General features: G+C 38.2%; 4 protein-coding genes and 1 pseudogene across 4 annotated transcripts; 2 read left to right on the top strand and 3 right to left on the bottom strand.

The window, feature by feature from the left end:
* The first annotated feature begins 804 nt into the window (after positions 1–804).
* On the top strand, positions 805–6,682 carry LOC147298314 (DNA-binding bromodomain-containing protein). The gene is made up of 9 exons (XM_086229477.1): positions 805–1,487; positions 1,926–1,974; positions 2,097–2,175; positions 2,270–2,315; positions 2,409–2,507; positions 3,681–3,749; positions 3,830–4,160; positions 4,414–4,559; positions 4,672–6,682. Exons 1-9 carry the CDS (start codon positions 1,050–1,052, stop codon positions 6,097–6,099), a joined length of 2,685 nt encoding a protein of 894 aa, XP_086085603.1. The 5' UTR covers positions 805–1,049; the 3' UTR covers positions 6,100–6,682.
* A 328-nt stretch (positions 6,683–7,010) lies between these two features.
* Positions 7,011–9,065, bottom strand: LOC147298313 (uncharacterized; annotated as a pseudogene).
* A 6,002-nt stretch (positions 9,066–15,067) lies between these two features.
* On the top strand, positions 15,068–17,433 carry LOC147298312 (uncharacterized). The gene is made up of 3 exons (XM_086249129.1): positions 15,068–15,430; positions 15,766–16,729; positions 17,156–17,433. The coding sequence occupies exons 1-3, from the start codon at positions 15,068–15,070 to the stop codon at positions 17,431–17,433; spliced, it is 1,605 nt and encodes a 534-aa protein (XP_086105255.1).
* Positions 17,434–20,005: 2,572 nt separating this feature from the next.
* Positions 20,006–22,559, bottom strand: LOC147298311 (autophagy-related protein 8C-like). Its single transcript, XM_086236208.1, has 6 exons — positions 22,400–22,559; positions 22,242–22,293; positions 21,419–21,474; positions 20,996–21,048; positions 20,413–20,531; positions 20,006–20,313 (listed from the first exon to the last, which is right to left on the bottom strand). Exons 2-6 carry the CDS (start codon positions 22,276–22,278, stop codon positions 20,219–20,221), a joined length of 360 nt encoding a protein of 119 aa, XP_086092334.1. The 5' UTR covers positions 22,279–22,293; positions 22,400–22,559; the 3' UTR covers positions 20,006–20,218.
* A 1,560-nt stretch (positions 22,560–24,119) lies between these two features.
* On the bottom strand, positions 24,120–25,653 carry LOC147298310 (CASP-like protein 2D1). The gene is made up of 3 exons (XM_086229639.1): positions 25,247–25,653; positions 25,019–25,130; positions 24,120–24,469 (listed from the first exon to the last, which is right to left on the bottom strand). The coding sequence occupies exons 1-3, from the start codon at positions 25,432–25,434 to the stop codon at positions 24,206–24,208; spliced, it is 564 nt and encodes a 187-aa protein (XP_086085765.1). The 5' UTR covers positions 25,435–25,653; the 3' UTR covers positions 24,120–24,205.
* Between the last annotated feature and the right edge of the window lie 1,101 nt (positions 25,654–26,754).

Raw genomic sequence — 26,754 nt, 5'->3', positions numbered from 1 at the left:
ATTTTATTTTTTCCCTCAAAAATATAATATTCTTTTTTTGTGCTTGGAAAAAGTTGTAATATATTATACAGTATAGAATTACAATATGAGCACGCATATTTTTTCTTTGGCTTATTCACACCATTGCTCCCTGTGAGATACACTTTTTTTCACTTTGCCCCCTAAAACTTAAATCCTCTCAGTTTGCCACCTGAACTTCACACAGTTGTTGCAAAAGACCCTATGCCGTCAACTCTGTCAATTTTTCCGTTAAATAGCTGACGTGGCACCTATATGGCATGTGTGAAACTTTTTTCTAGTTATGTAAGATCTATGTGGACAAAAAAAATTATAAAAAATTGACATGGATCTTATTATTTTTTAGTTTAAAAATTTTTTTTATTTTATTTTTTGTTCACATGGATCTCACATAACTAAAAAAGGGTCTCACTCATGCCATATAGGTGCCACGTCAGCTATTTTAACGGAAAAATTGACAGAGTTGACGGCATATGATCTTTTGCAATAACTGTGTAAAGTTCAGGTGGTAAACTGAGAAGATTTAAGTTTCAGGAGGTAAAGTGAAAAAAAGTGTATCTCACAGGGGACAATGGTGTGAATAAGCCTTTTTCCTTTCCTTGTTTACAAAAAGTTTTGGAGCGTAAAATCACGCGCCAAGCATCTCCCTATCTAATAGGAAAAGCCTAAGTGACGGCAACAACGCGGGCAGCACGCAAGCATCGTCCGGGCAACGGGCAGCACCAAACGCCGTCTTTCTCAGCCACTGACGTTGTTTTTGTCCAAACAGAAGCAAAAAAAAATCAATGATTTATTGACCTACTCGCGCCCGAACCTGAGGCTCGGAGGCACATACAGCGCCCCTTTCGAAAAGGCCAAGCCACGGGCATCGAAAATAATGGAGCCAAAGCAAAAGATAGAGAGAGAAACAGAGTTGCGTTTTTAGAGAGAGAAAGTAGAGTGAGAGAGATAGAGAGAGAGTGGGAGAGTGAGGGTTTTAGAGAGAGAGAGAGAGAGAGAGAGAGAGAGAGAGAGAGAGAAAAAAAAAGGCTATGGGTCAGATCGTGAGGAGGAAGAAGAAGGGAAGGCCATCGAAGGCAGATCTGGCTCGCCGGTCCGGCGAGTCGCCGGCGCCGAAAGAGCCGAAAGAGCCGGACGTCAGGCGGAGCCTCCGGCGCCGAAATGTGAAGTACAACATAGACTACGACGACTACGAGGACGAGGACGACTACGAGGACGAGGACGAAGAAGAGGATGAGAGGAGGAGGGAGAAGAAGCTGAAGCTGGTGGTGAAGTTGAATCAGGGCGGCGGAGAGGGGATGGCGGCGTGTGACTCCCACGCGCCGCATGAGGAGTCTGCGTCGGAGGATGAGAGTGAGAGGAAGCCGTTGAAGAAGCGCCTGATTAACGGCGGCGATGATGCGGATAAAGACGAAGAAGAAGAAGATGATGATGAAAATGATGGTGGTTGTGGTGATGATGATTGTGAGGTATGTAGGTATAGGCTATATAAACACAGCGTACCATCAATGTAGGATTTGAATGATTTGATGTAGAAGAAGAAGAACAAGTGTTGAAGTGGGAGAGAGATAGTGTGTCTCTGTGTCTGTCCAGCTCAGTATATATTTTCTCATTGGTCCAGACTTCTATATTACTCTCTCTCTAGCTTCTCTCTCACTCTGTGTCGAGTGTGTCGAAATTAACGGTTAGAAAGAGAGAGAGAGAGTCAACTGTCAATAACCAACACAAATCTGATCACGCTCCCACCTTTCTCTCTCTAAATACACATTGTCTGCCTTATCTGTCCCTGTCTCTGTCTCATTATTTCATTAACGCAGTCTCTCTTTCTTTCTTGCCTTTTACATTTTTTTCTGTACTACCATTTATTTATTTTTGTGGGTTTTCATGGGGCCTATGGATTTTGACAGGAGAGGGGTCGAAAGGCAGCAGACTCTAAGCGCCTCGGTTCTCTTCCAGGTTCGGTTTTAGTTTATTACATTTTGATTTTTCTCTTTTATGGTCATATGGGTCTTGGTTATTTTGTCTTTTGAGGTGTGAATTTGATATGGGGTTTTTGATTTTTTGTTGTGTTTGTTCAGGGACACCTTCGGATCCTCAGTCTGGGATTCCACTGCTGGATAAGAAAACGTTGGAGTTGATTCTTGACAAGCTTCAAAAGTATTGGGCCTCAAATTTTTGCGCTCTGTTACTTCTTGTTAATTGCAAGCTATATGGGCTTCATTTCTGATGCTAACATCTCATTGTGACACAGGAAGGACACTTATGGTGTGTATGCAGAAGCAGTTGATCCTGAAGAGGTGCGTGAAGTTTTACCATGGAATGGTTTAGTATGTTTTTTGGAAACTCTTTATCTTTTGGGTCAGAGATTGATATCATTTTTAATATTGTAGCTTCCCGACTATCATGATGTCATCGAGCATCCCATGGACTTCGCCACGGTGAGAAAGCAGTTGGCAGATGGATCATATTCTACACTGGAACAATTTGAGGTGGGTACTTATATAATACTTAAGCTATGTACTCTTACTAATCCTTTTATGCAAGTGAATTGCAAGAGTTGGATTGTTAGTTTTAAAGTTCCTCAGTTTTCAATTCATTCAAGATTAAGTTATGCTCTGTTGTATGGCACTAGCATCGGCTTCTTTAAAAAATATTAGGGTGCAAGAACTTGGAGTCTCCGCAAATTGGTAGTGATAGAATTTCAGAATTTACTGGGGTCAGGCTAGAGTTGATTGGGAAATAATTTGGCTATGATTTCACAATATCTTGAATCTAATATAAGATTGCATTTTGCTTGCAATTTTCTTGGGAATGCAATTGAGTACGGGAATTTTGATATCGTATTTGCCTTGTCCATCCAATGTAGCTGGGGGGAATCTCCTAAAACATCTCACATTTAGCTTTCTGAGGGTTGGAGTGAAATTATTTAGCCAAACTCATGCTGGATGGTTGCATTATATCTGAAATGTGATAGCCGATCTTTTGCTTCAAAGTTGGTTAGTTCTCTCTTAGATCCATTTTGGCTGACTAAAAGTGGAAGTGTTTTTTTAAAGGAGCACACCATCACTTCCTATAGAAAAAGGAGCACACCATCACATTTTCTTCCTCATTGTGAATTGTATCCCTATCTTGCTTCTGCTTTATTTTGGTGAAAATAATGAAAATCCACCGGTTGCATGTGGTATCACCAAATACACCTGGGGTGGGGGAGGTGGGGTAGTGTGATAAACATGACATGCCATCTTTAGCCACCACATCTGTTTGTATAAATAACCTTTGCTATTCTAGTAACTGCCTTGTCATTTTTTTCATAGCGCTCTCTCTCTCTCTCTCTCTCTCTCTCTCTCTCTCTCTCTTTCTTCTCCCTTGTTTTCACATTATTTTTCCAATAGATGATTACATTCATTATCAAAACAGGTTTGAAAGTGTGATCCGTAATGTTTCTAACTTTAATCCAAAGATGTGTAATTGCCATTCTTTGAATATATTCATGCTTTTTGCTTAATTGAAAAGGGGACAAAAGAGAAAAGTGCATTAATTCACTCCTCAAATTATTTGTTCTTTGTTAAGATTCTTCTTTCTCTAATACCCTTCCCATGAAATTATGTTTAAAGAGAAAGGAGTGTCTTGTTATCTTGGTAACTTGGTCCTCTTTGTTGCAGAGCGATGTTTTCTTAATATGTTCAAATGCAATGCAATACAATTCACCTGAGACGATATACTATAAACAGGTAATTGGCTTTTGCCGTCTAAATTTCTTGTTTCTCCATCTTGTTTGTTTCTTACTGTTGGATTCTGATATTTGTGAAAGGCATGTTCCATTCAAGAGCTGGCAAGGAAAAAATTTGAGAGGTTAAGAATTGACTTCGAACGCTCAGAAAAGGAGCTGAAATTAGTGCAGAAAACAAAGTCCAATTCCTTGGTCAAGAAACAGACAAAGAAGCCTCTGTGCCGAACATTACAGGATCCCATCGGCTCTGATTTCTCCTCAGGTGCCACTCTTGCCACTGCTGGAGATGTTCAAAACAGTTCCCATCCAACACAAGGTAGTGGTTGTGAGAGACCCAGCAACATTGATGGACCTGTAGAGGGTAATTCCTCCTTGAAGGAAGCCAATCTAGAGAAGACAGAAGAATTATCAGGTGCAATTAAGTGTTTATTTTTTCTGCCTTTATATCTGCCTGTATAAAGGAATGCGTGGATCTTACAATTGCTGTCATTGTATTGGACTAGATTTGCAAAGTTGTTTTTTCTCTCTCCTGTCTAATATTTGTCAGTTTGAGGTACTAGTTGATAAACACACATTATCTTAGCTCAAAAAGGGTAGCTTATTTGTCATATTGTTATCACTTACGAGAGAATTATCTAATTGCCTGATTGTTGTGCATTGTCTAGGGAAGGTTTTGCCATCTAAAGCCGGGAGGAAGCCATCTGTGTTTGATGAGAACCGTCGTGCAACCTATAACATATCCAATCAGCCAGTGATCAGATCAGAATCAATATTTACAACCTTTGAGGGTGAAATCAAGCAGCTTGTTGCAGTATGTGACGAAGACTTCTTTTTTCTTTAGATCGTTTCTTCCTGCAGTTGGTTTTATGCTCATGTTTTTTTTTTTTTTTTCTAATAATATATCTTTTAAAATTTCGAATCAGGTTGGGCTTCATGCAGAATATTCATATGCCAGGAGCCTGGCTCGTTTTTCTGGAACTCTTGGACATGTTGCTTGGAAAGTTGCTTCGAAGAGGATTGAGCAGGCCCTACCTGATGGGTGTAAATTTGGCCGTGGTTGGGTTGGAGAATACGAGCCACTTCCAACCCCTGTACTAATGGTTGAAAATTGTACCCAAAATCAATCTGCTTTGGCTACAAAGTTTTATTCATACAATGAATCGAGAAAGGATGATAGAACTTTTAGGACTTCCGTTCCTGCTAAGGAGCACCCTGTTACTGGGCCTATTACAGAAGAGAGACAGAACTCTATTAGCGTACCAGTGCCTACTACAGGAGGGAGACCATCTTTTCTTGGTTCTGCAAGGGGGCACTACTCTGAAGGGAAACCGTCTGTGATTGGTTCTGTTAGCGCAAAACCGGGTTCCGCAGTTAATGCCGTTCATCTGCAGCAAAACCCGCAATCCAGGTTTATTGAACCTGAGAAAAAGGTACAAAAGGAAGTTGAGTTGAACTCTGTACCCTCAGTGAATCAAAAGAATGCCAATATTGTTGCAGAAAAACAATTACCAAGAAAATCGGAGACAGCAGCTTCTAGGTCCAGAGGAACAGTAGCGAGGAACATGAATCTGCTGCAGCCTGCACCTTTCAAGATGCCGGATTCTAATGGTGTTGTTACCCGAGGGTTGCCTAATGGGAAAGGCGTGGAAAATCGGATGATCAGTTCATCTGATAGTGCTGCCAGTCAAACGGAAAGAACATCAGCTTACTTTCCTCATGGACAGGAGCAGGGTCTTAGTGATCCAGTACAGCTGATGAAGAAATTGGCCGAAAAGACTCAAAAGCAACAGAAACCATCAAATCAATCGTCAATTGATCCTCAATCCATTGTGTCATCAGTTCCATCAATAAGAGATGATTCAAGCAATGCTGCTGCAGCTGCTGCTCGTGCTTGGATGTCTATAGGGGCCGGAGGGTTTAAACAACCGACAGAGAATCCCACTATACCCAAAAGTCAGATATCTGCAGATTCATTATACAACCCAGCCCGGGAATTTCATTCACAAATTTCACGAGTTCGAGGGGAGTTCCCTCTTTCTGGTCCAAAGCAATTTCAGACTCAGAACAATTTTTCATTTCCAACTTTTCTGCCACAACCTGTTCGTATGGGGAATGAACCACAGTTCCAAAACCGACCTATAGTTTTCCCTCAGTTAGCTGCAGCTGACTTGTCTAGGTTTCAGGTGCAATCCCCTTGGCGGGGTCTCAGTTCGCATACCCAGCCAAGACAGAAACAGGAAAGTCTTCCTCCTGACTTGAATATTGGTTTCCAGTCCCCGGGGTCTCCAGTGAAACAGTCCTCTGGCCTTCTTGTTGATTCTCAGCAGCCAGACCTGGCTTTGCAACTCTGAGTCTGGATGGGTATTCTGAGGAACTGAACAAATAGAGTACAGAGCTGAAATGCTTGTGGCCCCTGTTTCAGGGATTCACTTTGTCTCCTGTGCCAAAGTTGTTCAAGTGTGAGAATGCCTCCGATCTTGTTATGACAATGATTTTGGAGGCGGTGTCTATCCATTTTTGACTTTGGCTGGGAATAAGCCCAATGAAATGAAGGATTATCTTTGGTCAGGTTAGTTTGCTCGACTTGATATAATCCACTCACAATTTGAGAAGAGATGGCTTTAACAGAACTTCATGTTCTGGCCTTCCTAGATGAGGATTACTGACTTGCAGAAGCAGTAAGGATAATTCATATCGTGGAGCTAAAATCTTGGAAGTTCTGCAGAAGGATAATTCATTTTGTGATAACTTCAAATCGCCTAGGAGGTCTTAAAACAATATAAATGCATAAATCTAGTTGAGGCCTTGTACATTGTTACAGGTTGATGAGAATTAGTTGTTTAGATTTTACTCATAAACTTGCCTTTTAATGTAGTTGTATTGAGAATATTCCACTTTATACCACTACTATTATAATGTACATGTGGATTGTTATCTCTCAAATTGAATGCTCCTACCCTTTATCCTCTCAGTTCGTTTAGTTTTCATTGTTCATCTGTTTTTTGAGTTTTTCTCGCCTGAGCTATAGTGGGGGAGGGCATAAATTGTTATGAACATCAAGGGTCAGAAACTGTAGAAGCCGTCCCCGTCAGGGGTGAATCAAGCCGTGAGTGTCTCATAGCATTGATCGGTAGCAAAGTGAGTCGAGTTGTGAGTCGGATCCTGAGCTGTTCAGTGAGTTAAGTTGTGAGACGGTATTGCATTCTAGTATGACTCTTTGGTTCCCGTCGGACTCCTGACCTTGAAAGGCCTATTGGGTCACTTAACTCCATTGAGTCATGAGTCATCATACATTCCACCTTAAGTCATAAGTCATGAGGTTGCAACAGCGAACAATGAATCCATATGTTGCTGCATGTCAAACTCAAAACTAGCATCAACCAAGCCTGAAGAGTGAGTGCCATTAAAGAGTTCCCCGCTCTCACTGTACCAATCTGAAACCGGCCTGGTTGAAGGGATGAAGCTGAACATGTTCGACAGGTCTTCAGGCGTGGAGCTCCATCGAGTAGTTAATGGAATCATCCTGCAATGATTTGGCTTCTGCATGTATTGAGGAAGAAGGCATTATTATTGGCTTCTGCATGTATTAATCAAATGAATTTCAGAGCATTTAATTAAGCAAACCTAAATTCAATCACACAGAAGTAAGAGTACCTAAAAGGTAAGTAACATAGACTTCACCTAATAAATTAACAAGAGGTATCCAAAAGCTGGAGTTTGATGCTTGCAGGCAGCGGCCATAACCATCTAACACACGTTTCTGATCTTCAAGTGCACCCAATAGGCCTACCCCTGAACTCCTTGAATTGTTTCCACCACCACAAGCAAATTAATGATGCCTCAGCTTCCTGTAATAATAAGTCCTCCAACAACCCAATATAGCTTTGAGTCTCATCTCTGCCGCCAGCCACCATAAGACTTACCTCGGATTGTGTTTGGTATACTTGGCTTGAAGGGAGCTCCGACTTCACCAAATAACCCGACCTAGTAGGCGACACCATACTGTCTGGGTAATCGAACATTCGAACTGGGTTCGGGTCATTGGCGAGAAAGGGGAGTTGAAAGTAGTCAGCGGAAACTGAAAGGGGGCGACATGGGTTGGGAATGGGATTGGTATTGTTGGATGCCATGGGAATATAGTGGTAGGCATTGGCGTTGTCTCTTCTTCACCCTTTGTGTTCCAGTACGTACTTCTTTACTTCGTTGTCTGTTCGCCCAGTAACGAACAACAATAAACAATACAAAAACAAAACAAAACATGCAGAAATAAGATTCTCATAGCATTGGAAACAGTCAAAGCATATGTTTCCAAAAACAAAAACATAGCATTTGTTGGTGTAGCTGAGAGGCCATGCGAGCCCATTTGTTGCCGTACTTGGAGTGGAGCTCAAGAATTAATGATGCCCTACTCCTCGGGAGAGAAGGCACCCTGCTTCTTCAAATTGGGCCGGAGATGGTTGGCCCAACAGAGCCTCGAGCTCTTCCCACACCGGTTCAGCCCGGAGTTTCTCTGCACCGAATTCCAGTTTCCCTCGCCGTGTTTTCTCACGTACTCTTATGAGAATCGGAGGAGAAAATTAAGGGGTTATTGTTGTAGTACGGTTGTGGTGGGCAGTTGGTATATATATATATTTATATATGTTTTGGAGGATGAGAGAACTGGGATCTGTGCTTCGTAGTTACATCTCAGACTCCAAGGTGTAACATATTCTTTGAGGGATCGAATTGAATGCTTGGATCTTCTTTTTGGAGTATTTTGTTTGTTTTAGGTTTTTCAGAGCCCAATGTAGCTGTTGTTTTTGCATGTGTTAGTTGATAGTGTGGTAAAAAGGGTAAAGACAGCTTGGGCTAGAGGGATTTGGTTATTTTTGGCAAGTGGAAAGTTGAAGATTGCTATTTCATATATTGAGATCGGTGGGGGCTAATTACGAAGTGGCGTATGCCAGAGTTTCAATTGAGTGTTGATAGACGACAATCCATAAAGGCACCTACCGGAAGAGTCATGTCTTGTACGCTATGTGTAGACAACATGCAAATAGCTTTGAAACAAGATAAATTGTTGTGTTTGGTCGTAAAATCACGTTGTATCTTCAGCTGCTTTTCAGAAGCCTCTGAAACCAAGCGTTATGTATGCGATGGTGATGTTTGTGTTCTCAGAAATCACAAACAGCTTCGTGGTGGGAGAAGAAGATTGAAGAATAAGCAAAACAAAAGCTTGAAGATTTTGTTTGCCCGTCTTTCCATGAGAAGGTCTCAAAGTTTTTAGAGTCTCATCGTCATCATCGATCATCTGATGAACTAGGCCATTATCGACCATGTACTACTGTATGCTACTGAATATCTATTCTAAAAGCGATCCTAAAACTATTACATACGTGAAGAGACTCGATGATTATTTATGATTGTATTAGATACCCAGCTCATCTGATATGCGACTAGTCCTCAACATGTACATGTTTCATGTAGAGTTATATAAACTTCGAATTAATTGTATATTGCAGAATGCAGAGCCTCTGATGCCCAAAAGGGTTTGTGTTAAAACTCACTAGCATTCATATAGAGGTGCCCAAATTAAGTTGTAACCCAATTGATTTGGTTAATTGTGATCATTAAGTTGCCATATGTTTTAGACTTTTTAGTATTTTCTGCTATTCCACTCATTTTATAAAGTATTTTACTAGGTTGAATATATATTTTTATAATCTTTTATGTCAGTGTTTAATTAAAAAAAAAAACTTAATGTCAAGTGCTTTTTCTGTTTTTTTCTTTTTTCAGAAAACATCAAGTGCTTGAATATTTTGTATGTGGATGTAATTTTTTTAGGTTTGATGTGTGTGTAAGCATATATATATAAAGCCATTCATTTGAGATATATCTCATCTTACACAAAAGGAAGTATCATTTATGAGACTCGCTATGTATTATAATTCGATGATCGAAGCCGTCTATTTTCTAATTTTTTATATAAGAATGATCCTGACATTAATTGTGCTTGCGTAAATAGATGAATTAATATAGTGATTTGGTAAAAACCTGACATGATAACCCTTTAATCAAATAGTTAAACGATTTTCGATTTATTTAATTTTTTGCAGAGATGATCTTCGAATTGAGACTTAGAAAATAGACAGCTTCGATCATATCTAGAGGTGTACAACGGGCCTGCCCGACCTGTTTAAAGTTGGCTCATTCATGCTTCGTGTCATGCTTGGGCTGACCCATTTAATAATTGGGCCGGGCCGGCCCAATTATTTTAAACCTTAAACCTAGCTCGGCCCATGGCCCACCCTATAACGGGTCATGCCGAGCCTGGCCGGCTCGATTAATTATTTTAAGTTTTTATTATTGTTTAATAAATTAAATAGTCTTTAATGCATGTCATTCCATTTTCTATCAAATTTTTGAATTTTCTACTGCTTTCGTTCTATTTTCTATTCAATATCGTCACCAAAATCAAAATTAAAAATTGAAACAAAGCTAATAGTAAATTTTTTTAAAAAAATTGAAAAATACTAATATAAACGGGCCGGCCCAAACCCGTAACAGGCTTGGGCTAGCCCAACACAAAACGGGTTCGGGTTGAACTGGCCCAACGGAATAGAAAACATTGGCCCAATCCGATCCATACATATAGACCAGGCTCAACACAACCCACTTATTAACGGGCCAGGCCGAACCGGGCCCACTTTAAATGGGTCGGGCCCGTCGAATTTGGGCCAGCCCGATCCATTATACGATTCATATCAAATTACAATGTGAAGTGCATCACCTAAGTCATACATCATTATGTCTACCATAAGACATACCTAAATTAAAAAGCCATCTATATAACGATGATTAGGATAAAATGTCTACATAGCAGTATGATGCACGGTCGGCCACATTTGCGTAATCACTGTCCTATAACATTTTGCAATGTCGATCAACAGGTTCAAAAGATGGAAAATTCTACAATTAATGCAGCTATTACATGTCGGCATATAGTTTTTGACTTTTATATATTGATGGGTTTACGTACATTTTCATGATTATGATTACATGTATTTGTTTGCCATATATATATATATTTATTACTCCAAAAGAGAAGTCAAATTTACTCCTTAGCTGAATAATATATTAATTAACTGATCGACACCATTAACATAAAATATCAGAAAATTAAAAGTATTCATTAATTGATCAAACATTTGGGACTAAAAGTCTAAAACCACATGGCAATTTATTGATCGACGACGATATCAATAGGGGTCCAACTTAATTTGGACACCTCTAGTGAATGCAAGTGAGTTTTAACACAAACCCTTTTGCCATTAGAGGTTCTGCATTCTGCAATATATAATCAATTCGAAAGTTTACATAATCAGATGAAGCAAAACATATATATGTTCAGTCTAGTCCCACATAGGATGCATTAAATATATATCTAATAAGAATTATATATATAAATACTCATTGCTATCTCCTCATTTAATAGCTAGCTTAAACATTAAAACGTACGTAGTTCATCAATCGATCGATGAGACTCTAACAGCTTCGAGACCTTCCCAGTGAAAGACGGGCAAACGAAATCCTCAGGCTCCGCTTTCGCTTATTATCCTTCAATCTTCTCCCACTCGGAAGCTGCTTTTGATTTCTGAGAACACAAACATTACCATCGCATACATAACGTTTGTTTTCAGAGACTTCTGAAAAGCAGCTGAAGACGTTTGAGAACAAATGCAAAGCCATAGCTAGAGATTAACAAAGCTTTGATTTATCAATCAGACTATAATATATTTTCTCTGTGCCAAAATGTGCATATAGATCCTTATATAATACTGCATGTGCTGGTCATGTAATGAAGTCAATGTTGGTAGCTAGCCAGGCTTTTGCTTCTGTTTTTAACAACGAGTCAACGACACACGCCTTTTTTCCATCCTCAAACTCAAATTAATTTGTTGCAAAAATACGTGTTTGTTTTCTGACCAAAAAGAAAAAACGTTTTGGTTTGAATTACTGATCTCAAGTCTATGGTCTATGAGTTGACTGGGGCAATTAAAGCCGTGCTTGGCTCCAAGTAATCCAAACTGCTTTTTTGGTCATAAACTGCTATGTTTGTCGTTGTTGGATAAATCTTAGGAGTATGGATTGGATTAGGACAACGTATTGAATAATATTATACTTACTATATTTTTAAGAAAAAATTATATAATAATGCCCCCGCCCCCCCCTCCCCAACTTAATATTTTTGAATTCTTGGCCCCTAAAAAAGAAGGGGCTAAGAATCAATAATAGATTTCAAGCAAAAGATTCTAAATAATATTTGCAATTATAAAATAGTATTTTTCTTGTCAATAGGCATACTAACATTCTAGTGTTTTTGCTTAACTGACATCATAATATATTAATATACCTCAAAACAAAATAAATTATCACTCTCTTATTGTATTTGAGTAATGCTAATGAGACCAAACATTTAAATAACGTTAGTGAACCACATTACGTCGCAATCCATGTGTTAATAACAATTGGACATCATTTATAATAACTAATGTGATAAATACACTTTTACTCCTACATCATCATGTGAATATATATATATATATATATATGATTCACTAAGTTGGGTTAAAAGTGTAGTCTCCATAGCATTTCCTTCATGTTCTATACACTTTTATTTATGGGTTTCCTGCCATTAGCATTCAATTAAGTAGCTTTTTGTTTTTAATTATGCTTTATTCTTTCATATTGAAAAAAGTAAAAAATAAAAGTGAGCCATATGAGTTCATTTTCACTACAATAACATGGTTAATCGTGAAAATTTTAAAATTTAATAATGAAAATGTAATCAACATTTAAGAATCAAAAGTAATTGAGTAATTTTATTCAATATACCCTTTTAATACCCTATAAACTATTTTGATCCCCCAGCTCAAAATATAACTTTTATGACCCTTTTACATTTGAAATGTCAAAAATACTCTCCATATAAAACCCTTTTTTTTCTGTAGTTTTTTTTTCTTTCTCTTCCCCAGCCAACCACCTCCCTCCCTTCCTTCCTCCCTCCCCAGTCAACCATTGTCCCATCGTTGACGCGCCACTCACTGTCCCAGCCTTCGGTGCTCCTATCCCCCACTGCTACAGTAAACCCAGCAGATGCAGCAGCAAATCAAGCAGATGCAACAAACCCAGCAGATGCAGTAGCAAACCCAGCAAAATCCAATGAAAAAAAACCTTCGTCGCCCAGCAAAACTCACAAAAAACCCAAAAATACCCTATAAATAGGTTTTTCATTAAATGAGTTTTTCTCTAAAAAAACCCAGATCTAGTTGAAATTTTGGTCGCCACATGGTCGAATTTGTGGTCACCACATGGCTATAGCACATTCTACCATGTGGCGACAAAAAATTCAACCAGATCTGGCTATAGCACATTCCACCATATGGCGACCATAAATTCGACAATGTGGTGACCAAAAATTCAACCAAATCTAGCTATAGCACATTTCACCAAATCTGGGTTTCCAATTTTTTTTTTTTTTTTCAAATTTGGGTTGGGAGATAAGATGATAGGTCGTTAGCCGGTGCCCACCACCATCCTCCACCTCTCCCACTGACATCTCATCTTTATCTCTCTTTTTTTGTCTCTCTCTCTCTCCCTTTCCATCTTAAACCATTTAGAGAAAAACCCAAATCTGAGTTTTCGATTTTTGTTTTTTGTTTTTGTTTAGATTTGGTTTTAGAAAGAAGGGGAGAGAGGAGATGATGGGTGTTGGTCGGTGATAAAGGTTGCTCTTCATGGTTGCTACAACCTACATGAAGAGAATGGAGGAAACAGCTGCTAGAGTAACTCCAGTCGCCATGGTTGCTAGGTTTGCTGCTACAGAAGGGTATTTTGGTTTGGAAAAAAAAAAGTGTCATAAAAGTTATATTTTGAATTTGGGGGTTAAAATAATTAACGGAGTATTAAAAGGGTATATTGAATAAAATTACTCAATGAAATTGTATATGAGACGTTGGTCTTGAGTCTTGACAGAAATTTCCGACCCACTTACTCTCTAAAGTTAAATAAATTATAGGGTTAAATACAAAAATAGTCCATGAACTTTACAGTGATTTTCAATTTGGTCCACTAACTATAAAAAGTGTCAATTTAGTCCATGAACTTTCCAAATTGTATCAAACCAGTACAAATGTTAATTTTCATCAAAACATTAATGGAATTGGTCACATGAAAATGTGATGAGCGGACTAAAATGCCTTTGAAAATGTGGTTACTTGCTGTGCACATGACCAGTTTTCGTTAAAGTTTTTAATGAAAGTTAACATTTGTACTGCTTTGGCACAACTTGAAAAGTTCGTGGACCAAATTAACACTTTTTATAGTTAGTGAACCAAATTGAGATTCACTGTAAAGTTCGTGGACCATTTTTGTATTTAACCCTAAATTATATGTCCCATCTCAATATCTCATATATCCTTTGTGTATGCATTTCTTAAAATAGAACAAATTTCACTACCACAATGTGTGGGCGATGTCTACACATCGCGCACAGGGCGTGCCTACTCCAATAGGTGGCTTATTATGGGCTGTTGTCTGTCAACTCTGAATCGAAACTCTGGCATAGGCCACTGTCTGTCTAGTTAACCCACCAATCTCAACATATGAAAATGGCAAAATAACCAAAGCCCCTTTAAGCCCAAGCTGTCTTTACCCTTCTCACCACACTTACCAACTAACACATGCAATAACAACAGCTACGTTGGGCTGTGAGTGAAAAGACCCTAAAACAAAAGAACCCCAAAAAGACAATCCCAACCCTTAATAAAATATGGTACAGCGTGGCATGAGATGTTCTCCCTAGCACAATCTTACTCCTCTTAGAACATATATTCTGGTCTCCCCCACCACAACCGCACAATAACAACAACAACACTTTCTCGATCCCTCTCTGCCGCCACCACCGCCACCACCGCCACCTCCTCCTCCTTTCTCCCTCTAAAAATTCTTCAGTGCAGCAGCTGCATTACCAAAGAAGAGAGGAGGAGAGAGGGGGTAGATCAATCACCATACCCCCTATCAAACAACCACCCACAGAAAGCAACAATCTATTGATCTCAAAATGATGTAAATATTTCAAATACCCAAAAGAAAACGAGGGGAAACAATTCATTTATGTAAACAGTAAACCTCAAAGGAAAACAAAAATAGCAAAGGGGGGCCCACCAAAAAGTGCAGCACAAGAGGAAATTATATATTGATTGAGTGGGCCAACCGGCGAGTTTTTGTGGGGGGGGGTCGTCTCTCTGATCTATCGCTCTGTCCTCTGTTTCCATTGAAATGACCCCCAACAATGGCGGTGGTGCAGTGGTGATGCAGCAGAGCGAGGGGAGGTCGGCGGCGGAGACGGGTGGCGGAGGAGGAGGTGGGCACGTGGCGGAGGGAAAGGCCTTGAAAAAAGGGCCGTGGACGGCGCTGGAGGATCAGATTCTGATGGAGTACGTGAGGAAACACGGCGAGGGAAACTGGAATTCGGTGCAGAGGAACTCCGGACTCAACCGCTGCGGCAAGAGCTGCAGGCTCCGTTGGGCCAACCATCTCCGGCCCAATTTGAAGAAGGGTACCTTCTCTCCCGAGGAGGAGAGACTCATTCTTGAGCTCCACGCAAAGTACGGCAACAAATGGGCGCGCATGGCCTCTCAGGTACACCACTCATTTTTTGTTCTATTCAATTTTCATTTCTGGGTTTTGTTTTGGTGCTGCCAATGCTGCCCATGTTTTTGTTTTTTCAGCTTTCTATTCATAACTTTTAAGTTTTAGCTCGATCAGATTCTGTGTTCCTTTTGTACTTGTTAGACAACAAATGCTCTGCTTTGGAAACATGTAATGGTTTGGCTGTTTCCAAATGCCAATGCTTTTAAAAACAACTTTCTGCTTCAGTGCTTCTTGCTTTAATTCTCTGCTATGAAGCCAAAAACAAAAACCCAAATCTTATATAGGCTTGTTCTGTTTTGTTTTGTGTTGTCAATTGCTACTAGTTACCTGGGCGAACAGACAACGAAATAAAGAACTACTGGAACACAAGGGTGAAGAGACGGCAACGCCAAGGCCTACCACTATATCCCCATGACATTCAACAATCCCGTACCCAACAATCCCATTCCCAGCAACCCACATCACTAACCCCACCCACCACCACCACCACCACCACCACCACCACCACTACAAACCCAAGTTTTTGCTTCCAAATCCAAAACCCAACATCCCATTCCCACCAACTCCCCCCTCTCTCCCCCACTCCTCCCCAATCTCTCTCTCCACTCTCCTCCCCACACCACCCCAAGCCCAATGATCTCCCTCCTCCGCCCCCTCCCCTCACTCTCTTTGACGCAACCCCCTCTTCCTTCTCCTCCACCTCCTTCACCTTCCACCGCCCCACCCCGTTACGCTACAAACGCTACCGGGACTCCATTGGGTTCTCCCCTCCAATCACCCCAAACCCACAAACTTCTTCCACTCATCGCACCAGCTCGATGCCTGACATTGCCTCCTTTCAGTTTGCAACAAGCCCCACCAGCTCAATGTCTGACATTGCCTCCGGAAAGTTCCCGCACTGTAATTTCAACTCCCCTTTCCCGCCAATGAACCGAACCCAGTTCGAGTATTCTGACAGCATGGTGTCCCCTACTGGTTCGGGTTATTCGTTCAAGTCGGAACTCCCTTCAAGCCAAGTATCCCAAACTCAGTCCGAGATCACCATTGATACCAAGGTGAGCTCAATGGCGGCCAGGGGAGGCGGAGACGAGACTCACAGCAATAGTGGGTTGTTGGAGGACTTATTACAGGAAGCTGATGCATCGTTTGCTTGTGGTGGAAGAAATTCAAGGAGATCAGGAGGGATTGGCCTATTGGGTGCATTTGAAGATCAGAAAAGTGTGTTGGATGGTTATGGCCGCTGGCTGCAGGCTTCAAACTCTAGCTTGGATACCTCTTCTTTTTTAGGTGAAAGCCACTGTTTCTTAATTTTAAGTTAGTTCTTGCTTCTTTTTGTGATTCAATTTCGGTCTGCTTAAATAAATGCTCTGTTAATAGACCCAATATAGCAAGAAAGAAATTCATTGTTTCAGACACATCAAACTCTGTTTAACCTGGGATTTTAATGCTTTCACAAGCATTAATGAACTCCCTTTGTTCTGCTTAATTTTCTTTTTTCCTTTTCAATGATTTAAACTGATGCATTTAATACCCGTTGTACATCTTCAAATCATAAGGTGCCTAGCATGAAATTGAATGAATCATAAAAGCATAAATAAAAAAAATAAAAAAATAAAAACTCTATCTCCACATTCTCCTGCTCAACTTGTTCTAAAAATTGATCTGATTACCATAATAATAAGTCTTTTTTTTTTTTCCGCTCAATTCATGCAGAAGCCAAACCATTGCAGGATGATTCATTTAACTACTCCATGCCCGAGGACTTGTCGAAGCTGTTCAGCTTCATCCCTTCGACCGGGCCGGTCTCGGATTGGTACAGTTCTGACAGTGGGGATCAGCTCTCCAATGGCACTCACTCTTCAGGCTTAACAGATGCTGCCAGTTTGGAGTTTGAGATGCAGCAACACATGGCTTCATTGTTCCCAGTTGCAGTCTCAACAGAGAATGGCACAGCCTCTGACTCTTGGGACAACTTGCCTGGAATGTGCTAATTAAGGGTGGTTCATCAGAGTCCAAACTATACCCCATTAGTATATAATTAATTATTACAGTGAATTTAATAAAATAAAGGCTTTGAACCCCCTAACAGAGATTATCTTGTTTGATCTTCTTGATGGGGTTTGTTGTTGTTTTATGTGTATGTAGAGAGCAGAGCCTTACTAATATATATGATACTAATAGTAACATCTTTTATCTTTTATATCAATAATGGATGCTACATTATTTAATTAAAGGTATAATGTATTACTTGTGGATTTGGTACTTTGTCTTGATTGCCATGATTCCCTGAGGACTAAATTAGCAGAAGAATTATGAAATCATGAGTGTGACAGGCGAGGATTGTAATTTTAACTTAATTTGGAGGCAGGAATGCAGGGTTGGGGCATTCCATTTAATCTAAAAGTTAACTACTAATATGTTTTACAAATTGACATGACGTTGCCAAATTTGAAGCTTCTGACCAAGGAATTGGGCTACAAAAACATACCGTGACCATTTCTATGAGATATTAAATTTAAAGAAACAATTGAAACCTAAGTTTATATATTTTTATATTGAGTCGAGTTGTCTTTTAAGAGAAGAATTTTTTTCTTATTACATAATGTTGAATAGTGTTATTTTTCAAAATACAGTAATTCTTAAAAATCTTTAGTCTTGTCAAAGATGGTACAATCTGGAGGTTGATAAGATCCCCAAACTCTTATTAGGTCCGGTGAAAGAGATCGAAGAGATTGAGAAAGAGAAGGGAGAAAGGGAAAGACTGAGAGATGGAGAAACAGAGGGGGTTGCAAGGGAGGGCCGATGTTGGCGGGGGATGAGTAACCAAAAAAGGTTTTTTATTTTATTTTATTTTATTCCAAGAGTACAATTGAATTTTGGGATTTATAAAAATAATGAGGAGTATATAGATAGTAGATTTGACTATTTGAGGGGATGTGGCAAAATGTTAGGTTTGTTTGGGTCACAATGGCTCTTTGAGTGGTGGTTGCATTCTTTGAGTGGCATTGTTGTGTTCTATTGTGGAGATGATGGCAAATCTAGTGGTGGGTTTTTTAGGTTTTTCCTTATTTTTTGTATAGGGTGATCCAATTTGGGTGTTGGTTTTGGACCTTTTGTTGGGTCATCTTGCCGGAATTTGGTTGTCGCTTTGTGGTGGCTGGTGGTGGTGTGAGCCTTTATGGCGGCGGTTGATGCATGGTTGCTTTGTGGTGGCTGGTGGCCGCATCTGCTTTATGGCGGTGGGTGATGCATTCGGTTGTTTTTGTTGGGCCTTTATGTATTTAGGTTTTGTAGTTTTTTTTTTAATTTCTATATTGTTCAAGTTTGTGTGCACTCAGATTTTGCGTCTGAGTCCCTATTTCTTGGTTGTTGCAGTTATGGAGTTTCAGGCGCGCTGAAGGAGTGAGAATTGGGGACGAATGAGCATGCAATTATATACAATTATTATGAGGCATTTTGTGTCAAATAGTTAGTCATTGGTTTTTGCTCATGTGGTATTGGGGATTATCAACAAGTAATAGAGTAATGCTGCTGGGACCATATGTAGAAACAATGTTACTAGCTAGGACAGTGCCACCAGTTTACTGTTTGGTCATTAAAATTATGTTATGATGTCTCCAGTTTACTGTTTGGTCATTAAAATTATGTTATGATGTCTCTATTATTGAATCATAATGTCTCTGAAATTATGCTCACCAACCAGAAATGGTGTAGCATAGCTATTTCATATGAGGTTTCGTTTTATTTATTTAGATTAATTCAAATTTTATATGAGGTTAAATACATAGGGTGCTACTATTTAGCCCCCAATTTTTATTATTTCTATCTCTAATACTTTAACATTGATGTAAATTGACTAAAGACATAACATTAAATAAAAAAAACAATTCACTTCAATCTATACCCAACATAAACTATCCACTCACACTCCACTCAACTCTCTAACAAACATTAACCTACTACAACACCCTCCATATTAATGCAAACAAGTGTAATATTGATAGATGGATGCATAAATCGCAGTTTGGGAGTGTTCAAATGAGTTATTTTCATTGGTCCTTTGAATTTTAACATAAAAAAATGGTTTTTTAGAAAAATCTAGAATCGTGACATGAGTGTCAAACATGTTTCGGCAATAACCCATTGAACACTAAGAAATGTGTTTGATAGTTGGCTACCGAATAATTCCAAAAGATTAATAAAAAGAAAATGTTCAGTGCTTGCACCGAATCTTCCTATACATGATGTTCGGTAAAACATGGCTGAACAAAAACTGAATTTTTGTTATTTTTTTCCAGAACTCTTTCCATTTTGTTCAAATTCAACATTAAACGGCTAGGATTCAAACCATGTCAGCCTAAAAACGAATTATATAACAAATAACTTACATTCAAAGCACTAAATCTAAAATTTGGTTCATGAAAGATTTGATTAGGTGTGGGGTTGATTCGGTGGTGGTGCAATCGAATCTCACATTTTGGAGGTGGTGGTGGAGATGGAGTTGGGTGTTTATGTTGGGTATAGGTTGGGTGTTTTGTTAGATTTTAGTAAGAGTAATTTGAATGGTAGAGAATTCCACTTTAGAGAATCTTTATAATATTCATTAGAATAGTAGAAGAGAGGACAAATTTTTACAAGCTTAACATAGTGAAAGTTTTTTTGTTTAGAAGATTCATGAGAATAGTAGAAGAGGAGACAAATTTTTACAAGCTCAACATATATTGAAAGTTTTTTTGTGCAGAAGTTTGCGGGGGCCCTTCTATGTTCCGCCACTGCTTAGAATGATCCAAATGTGTTTTCTCCGCTGTAAGTCATGTAAAGGAAACCATCCTCGTCTTTGTTTTCCTCATAGATTGCAGACATCATGGCAGCTGCAATGAAACAGAACAAAACCAAATACATGTTGATAAAATAGGTGACTAGATGGAATTTATAGTATATATGAAGCAATTTTGGATTATTATTCTCACCAGTGGGTGGCAAAATGTTCTTGACAAATATAAATATCGCCTTCTCAGCACTGAGCTTTATCCTCTTCCGGACCACATAAACGAACTGCCCAACAGTCAGATCAGCAGGAACCAGATATCTGTTTCCATCATTGATCATTACACAAAATCCTAAGACTCGGATCGTTCACAATACAAAGAATGTTTTACAAATAGTGCAACAATCAAAAGTCAATTTGTTAGAAACTAATATTTCCAGCTCCATTTTAAGCACCAACTCTTCTTAATTTCTTCTGTTAATACTATCATGATAACATATTTTCCATTAACTACATTGAAAAGTATGGATTGATTCAGTACAAAACATATCAAGAGATCAAGAGTTGAGAACCTGTGATAGCTAGGGATGGAAAACATGTGCAGTTAAACAAGCCTCATGGCGTAACTAATCAAGGCAGGAAAAATCAAGAAATTCTATCACATAGAAGCAAGTCAGTATGGAGTCTTGACCTTACCAACAAAGTGTGTTTAACAAGAAATATTGAGAAGGCCAAGGTAGAAATATATAAAACACATATGAAATATAAATACAGTAAAGACTGACTTCTTCTTGTCAATGTCTGGTATGTCACTTCTTTCAGCCTTCTCCACAATAACCTATTTAGAACACCAATAAAAAAAGATCAAAAACACAATTAAAGAACACTTAAATATAGGACAATGAACTTGAAAGTGCTATAAAAATGCAACACACTTCAAGCCTACGGCTAAACGAGTTTTACACGGAGAACTTATGACCTTTTTGAAGCCTCCTCTGAGAGGCAAAACTCAAACACAAAAGCATGTGCTTTCTTGCAAAGCCAAAGGCTCAAACAAGCTTTGCTTGATCTAAGTTTTGTTGTATTAAACATATTGGGAAGTGAAATTTTATAATCAGATCGTGCTTGGCTCTACAAGCCTTAGCTCCTAACTGCCCCTTGAGCCTTTATAACACTGGCTCTTGATGAATTAGAAATTACATACATACCGGAATTCTGTCAGGATACTTCTCCCTAATACGAGCAGCTTCAGCCTGCCTCCTTTCTGGTACAAAAATTAAAATAAAATGAAAAAAGAGGTATAAACAAATAAGCTTGAATGCTCTGATCTACTGGAAAGTATCAGAAATATAGTCATGCTGTCTTTATAGGATGCATAATGTAGTAGAGAGAGAGAGAGAGAGAGAATGATCCATTTAACTTTCGATGACCATTACACATCTAAAGATAACTATCTATGCCAATGACACCCATGTAAATACCTCACAGATTCAATAACTGTTCAGTTTCACCTGCTCAAAATTCTATGCATAATTCACATCCATAACTCCTCTAAAGCTAATCTAAAAACTTTATAGAAAGTAAGCGACATAATTAATTACAACAAAATAGCAAGGCTTAGAATAATTCAATTACAGAACTAAGGTAGACAATCTTCTCTCAACCAAAGGTAGACAATCCTCATAAAAATAAAATTCATACAACAAGCTAGACAACAAATCTTCTCTTAATTAAATCTCGTAATATCATCTACCCAGAATCCAGATCATAGAGCTCATTAATATACACAAAAGGTAAATAAATTAGGGAAAAGAATTAAATTTCACAGCCCAAAATAATAAAAGACTGAAACTTTATTGAACAAAAAAGCAATTTCTCCATATATGTCCGAATATAAGAACAATTGCAAGAGGCCCATTTTCAATTAACAAACCCCAGATAAAGCAGAATTCAGGGTCACTCAAGATCAATCACAATCACATCAATATGCATACATAAATACAAACTATGCAATAGAGAGAGAGAGAGAACCGAGAGGGTGTTCCAGCTTGAAGGAGCTTTTGGCCATTGATGAATTGGGAAACTGATCATACATAGAAAAAGAACCAAATTAGGGTTTTTGATCGGAAACGCGGGTAATTAAAAGATCACAGAAACAACTTCTTCTTTTGTTCATTTTAAATTCTTACCCAAAAAAAATCTGAGGAAGAACAAAGCAAAAAGATCTGTGAAAGAATCTCAGATAAAGAGAAAGAGAGAGATTGGAAATCAAGAGAGAAGAGACTTTTGCTTTATGAATTGGGAAACTGAAAATACTCGGATACTGACACAACAGTACAACACAACTCCTTGCTGCTCGGGAAAGCAAGTGTTTCACTTTAGCTAAAAAAAAAAAAGAGAAGAGTCTTTACCTTTTTCAAACGGTGCCGTATCATACATATATATTTTCTGTTTATTTGGAGGCCCGCGAAAATTGGTAGTTTGGGACTGGGCTGGACTGCGATATCCTTTCTGACCATTCTCTATAGTGGGCCTAGGTGCTCATTAAATTTTGAGAATTGCAATAGTAAGAGTCTATTTGTTTCAAATTTTGGAGATATGTGAATGAAAAATCAATTTCATTCTCATGTTTGGTGAGCACAGGGAAATAAATATTTCCTGGACTAAGAAAATTTGATATATTTATTAGGGGGAAAATAAAACTCTCGCTCCAGCTTGGGTTTTGCTTTCCCCCTTTTGGAAAATCATTTATTGTTTTTTTTTTTTTTTAACAAAACTAACTCTGTTATTATTTTAAAATGTTATTTCTATTGTCATTCCTTAAATAAAGAATAGATAAGAGTATAATTGGATGGAAGGGTTGGGATTTAGGGTGGGATTTGTTTTATAAATGGATAGATTGAAGTACCTATGGTCATGTGCAATTTACGTGACTATTAATAATAGAAATTCTAACATAAGTTAGGCTATATCTTTAGTGAATACAAATCTCAAAATTGGGAAAAAAAAAATTTTATTCTTGTGTTTTACTTTGAAAAAAAATTTGATCCTTGTGGTTTCAAAACTTTGTATTTGGTCCATATGTTTTATGTTGTTTGCGATTTTAGGACAATTTTAACAAAATTCAAATTTCTAATTTGGCGATAAATTATCCATTTATTTTCAAGAAAAAATTTGTTGGGAGATTGAAAGACCATCCTATATTTCTATGGGTTTTCTAAAACTAGTTTCAATTTCAATTTTCATTTTCGATGTTCATAGCAGGTGCAAAATGTCATAAGATTGTAAACAAATGTGAAATTTTGAAACTACAATAACCAAATCTATTTTCGAGGTAAAATATAGGGACCAAAATCATTTTTTGTCCTTCGAAATATGAGTCCATGTAATATGTGTATACACTCATTTTCTCTATCTTTCGTATCACGTCACTTAACACATAATAACAGAAATAAACATATAAAATATATAGACTTGTTACAGAGTAAATTTTTTCCTTCTAAGTACCAAAAATGGAGTGGAAGGTGATAAACTAAACTAAGCCAAAGACGGTCGCACACTAGTTTAGGCACTGCCTTGCCTTCCTACAAATTCTTGGACACATCACATGACACATAGGCGGTGCTTCCTTCCCAGTTCCCACAAGTTGGTGGAAATTGCTGCTTTTCGGTGTGTTAGGTGAGATTTACAGTAGTGCTAACTGCAAGTGCTTCACAGTTCACATTATAAAAGGACTAATGTTGTGGGTAAGATGGGCCAACCAATGGTATTTAGGCTTTTGAACATTTGAAGTGCACATTGTGTTGGGTGTAACTTTTTTCTTATTTTTAATGTGGAAATATATAGAGATCCGAACTACTTTCAAACAAAAAAGTACCCAAAAAAAATTGAATCAAACAAAACCAAGCATTTCACAACCCCATATCATATTTTTTTCAATCCGAAGCATGTATACCACAAAACCTCTTAAACAGAAGCACTGAAAGAAAACCCATCTAAGTTCTCTCTTCTTCCACTTCTTTATGAGAAACAGAAGGTGGCTCAAACATGCTAAAGGCCCTATAAGCTGAAATCACAGCTAAGACAATGAAGCTGCAAAGGGCCAGGGCATGAAGAACCAAGGCAAGCTTCATTCTACTGCAGAATTTTCCATAAGAACTACAGGCTTCACTCCATGAAACTGGCCTGTCACCATTGTAAGCCAAAGACAATATCTCCATCACTGCAGCCCCAGATGTGACCATTAAGTAAGCTACAATCTGCTACCAAAAGAAAATATGAGACGAATGATCAACAAGGACACAATTTATGTACCAAATTTGGGAGCATGTTAGTGGGTTAGAATGTTAGTAGCCTATCAAACACAAATCAAGACCAAACTTAGAGCTTCTACCAAATGACAAAAAGGAAAATGGGTAATTACACATTAGAATTATTCATGAGACTGCTATTTTTCTTTCTCCAAATTTAATTTTTAGTCACCTACATCCTAATTTTTTTCTTTAGATGACGTGAAAATTAAACTTTCACGATTAGCTTGTCGGTTTGATACAATGTCTTAACATAAACTTTCAGTACGTGTAATCATTCGTAAATTACATGTATCAAGTAAATTCTAATACTTTTGAATTTGTGCAGGTTCAAATCATGGAAGTATGAGTTTACGACTCTCTCAATACTCGCTCCTTTATCATTAGGCCATTACCCACATCCTAGTTTTTGGAACCTATTTTTTATGTCTAAAATGAAAAACAAAAACAAAAACAAAAAGAAAAAAGAAATTGAAGGGGCCAAAGGGCAAAGAAAACCTGGTCAGATACAAAGAAAAGCCAAGCTTTAGTGACTAAGCATCTGATCCACGAGGATATAGTTGCAAGAAAAGCATAGACAGCAGAAATGGTGCTGATGCAAACCATGTACCTGAAAGACAGTGCAAATATGGTAATCAACAACTTGATTTACAGAAACATTTTAGTGACAAATTAAGATATATCCAATTAGGAAATGAAAATGAATGCAGGGTCAGAGGGTCTTGCTTGAGTCCCATGAAGTTGCTGAACTCTAGCTTCCCATAGCTACTATTGTCTTGCTGGTTGGTCACAGTCAACCATATGGTTGCAATGCTAAGAGGAATCACAGAAATCCTAAGGGAGAAATCTATGAGTTTAAGGACTGGAAGCTGGGTGGTGAAGCTTGGAGCATTGTCATCTGAATTTCCTCTCATTTTTGCAAGTAATCGAAGAGAAACTTGCAGTACTTTACAGAAAGGGTGGTCTAATATATCAGAGTGCCAGAGATAGTTTGTCAAAAAGAAAAAAGAAAGTGAGAGAGACAGAGAGATGAAAATGTTGCTGAGACTAAAATGGTAATGTGGTAATAAATTCAATGATCAAGCGCTATGATGTGGTCAGTAAAATATGTATATTCATCACCTTTATATATTGCATATGGGAGGCTTGTTAGTGGGGAAAGGGAAGATAGTGGGGTTTGCTTTTCCAGTGCAGGAATCATGTCATCATATTATGATTATTCTAGAACAGAACAGATGGCATGACTGATTCTACATTACTTCTTCAGGCTTCCTCCCATTATCATTTAAAGTAGATTTGGTTTTATGCTGCTTGATAAAATAACTTCCAACTCCTAATTATAAGTGGAGAACAATTTTGCTCCCTAAATCATGATGATGATAATGATGATGTATTATGACCTTAATGAGAGCATTGGCATGTAGGATTTCTTATAACTCATCTTTGGTTCAAGTCCCAAAAAAGCACTTGTGAAAGCTTGGTCACTTGTGATCTTTGTTCTCTTTTATAACTCTACATGACCTCAAGGTGACATAATCTTTAGGGGTTTTTTTCAATTTTACATAACGTGACTTTGGTCAAATAATACTAGTAAACTGGTCATGTGGATTGCACCTTAACGGACTAAAATGCCCCTGGCTTTCATGTTAGTATTATTTTATGAAAGTCACATTATTATATAATAAATTAGGACAAAATAAAAATTTGGATATGATATTGTGACAAATTAAAATTTAAGTAGCTGATTAGAATAAGGGTGGAAGTTCATGTACTAAAATTGAAAAAAAAGGTTCTTAATTTTTAAATTCTTCTAAATTTTCTTTTTGATAACTACTTTAAATTTTAAAGCACTCATATAAAGAGTGCCAAAAACTTAGAGGAGAGTGTGAATGGCATTACTCTTTTATTTTCTCTTAAATTTTTAGTGTAATGGAAAGCATCATTTCCTGAATCAGCGACCCAAAGAATGGTACAAGAGCTACGACGCTGACGGTGACAACTGGCAACCTATCTGACTTCTCCCATCCATTCAATTGAGCATTTTACTTGATCACTTAATAGTCTTGGTTCACCTACTCAAAGCCATTACAGCCTCTGGTTCAGGTAGCTGTGATACAAATACTGTGAATTACATTTAGTACATCATAAAGAAACTATAATTGCGTATGACCAAACGTGTTGTATTGACTCGGACGAGTTTATCATCTTTCCGAGTTAATTGAGCCAACTGACCA

This window comes from Dryas octopetala, chromosome 1 (genome assembly GCF_963921425.1).
Source record: "Dryas octopetala chromosome 1, drDryOcto1.1, whole genome shotgun sequence".
In the NCBI taxonomy this organism is placed as follows: Eukaryota; Viridiplantae; Streptophyta; class Magnoliopsida; order Rosales; family Rosaceae; genus Dryas; species Dryas octopetala.
This window is presented reverse-complemented; position numbering and strand designations above follow the sequence as displayed.

Excerpts from the sequence above, each read along its gene's own strand:
- LOC147298312 (XM_086249129.1), top strand. The coding sequence starts at position 15,068 with ATGACCCCCAACAATGGCGGTGGTGCAGTGGTGATGCAGCAGAGCGAG. Across the intron at positions 15,431-15,765 it reads GGGCGCGCATGGCCTCTCAG|TTACCTGGGCGAACAGACAA; the intron begins GTACACCACTCA and ends AATTGCTACTAG. Across the intron at positions 16,730-17,155 it reads GGATACCTCTTCTTTTTTAG|AAGCCAAACCATTGCAGGAT; the intron begins GTGAAAGCCACT and ends CAATTCATGCAG.
- LOC147298310 (XM_086229639.1), bottom strand. The coding sequence starts at position 25,434 with ATGAGAGGAAATTCAGATGACAATGCTCCAAGCTTCACCACCCAGCTT. Across the intron at positions 25,131-25,246 it reads AGCAACTTCATGGGACTCAA|GTACATGGTTTGCATCAGCA; the intron begins GCAAGACCCTCT and ends ACTGTCTTTCAG. Across the intron at positions 24,470-25,018 it reads TTTTCTTTGTATCTGACCAG|ATTGTAGCTTACTTAATGGT; the intron begins GTTTTCTTTGCC and ends TTTTGGTAGCAG.
- LOC147298311 (XM_086236208.1), bottom strand. The coding sequence starts at position 22,278 with ATGGCCAAAAGCTCCTTCAAGCTGGAACACCCTCTCG. Across the intron at positions 21,049-21,418 it reads AGTATCCTGACAGAATTCCG|GTTATTGTGGAGAAGGCTGA; the intron begins GTATGTATGTAA and ends TGTTCTAAATAG. Across the intron at positions 20,314-20,412 it reads GAACATTTTGCCACCCACTG|CTGCCATGATGTCTGCAATC; the intron begins GTGAGAATAATA and ends GTTTCATTGCAG.
- LOC147298314 (XM_086229477.1), top strand. The coding sequence starts at position 1,050 with ATGGGTCAGATCGTGAGGAGGAAGAAGAAGGGAAGGCCATCGAAGGCA. Across the intron at positions 3,750-3,829 it reads AGACGATATACTATAAACAG|GCATGTTCCATTCAAGAGCT; the intron begins GTAATTGGCTTT and ends TATTTGTGAAAG. Across the intron at positions 4,560-4,671 it reads AAATCAAGCAGCTTGTTGCA|GTTGGGCTTCATGCAGAATA; the intron begins GTATGTGACGAA and ends ATTTCGAATCAG.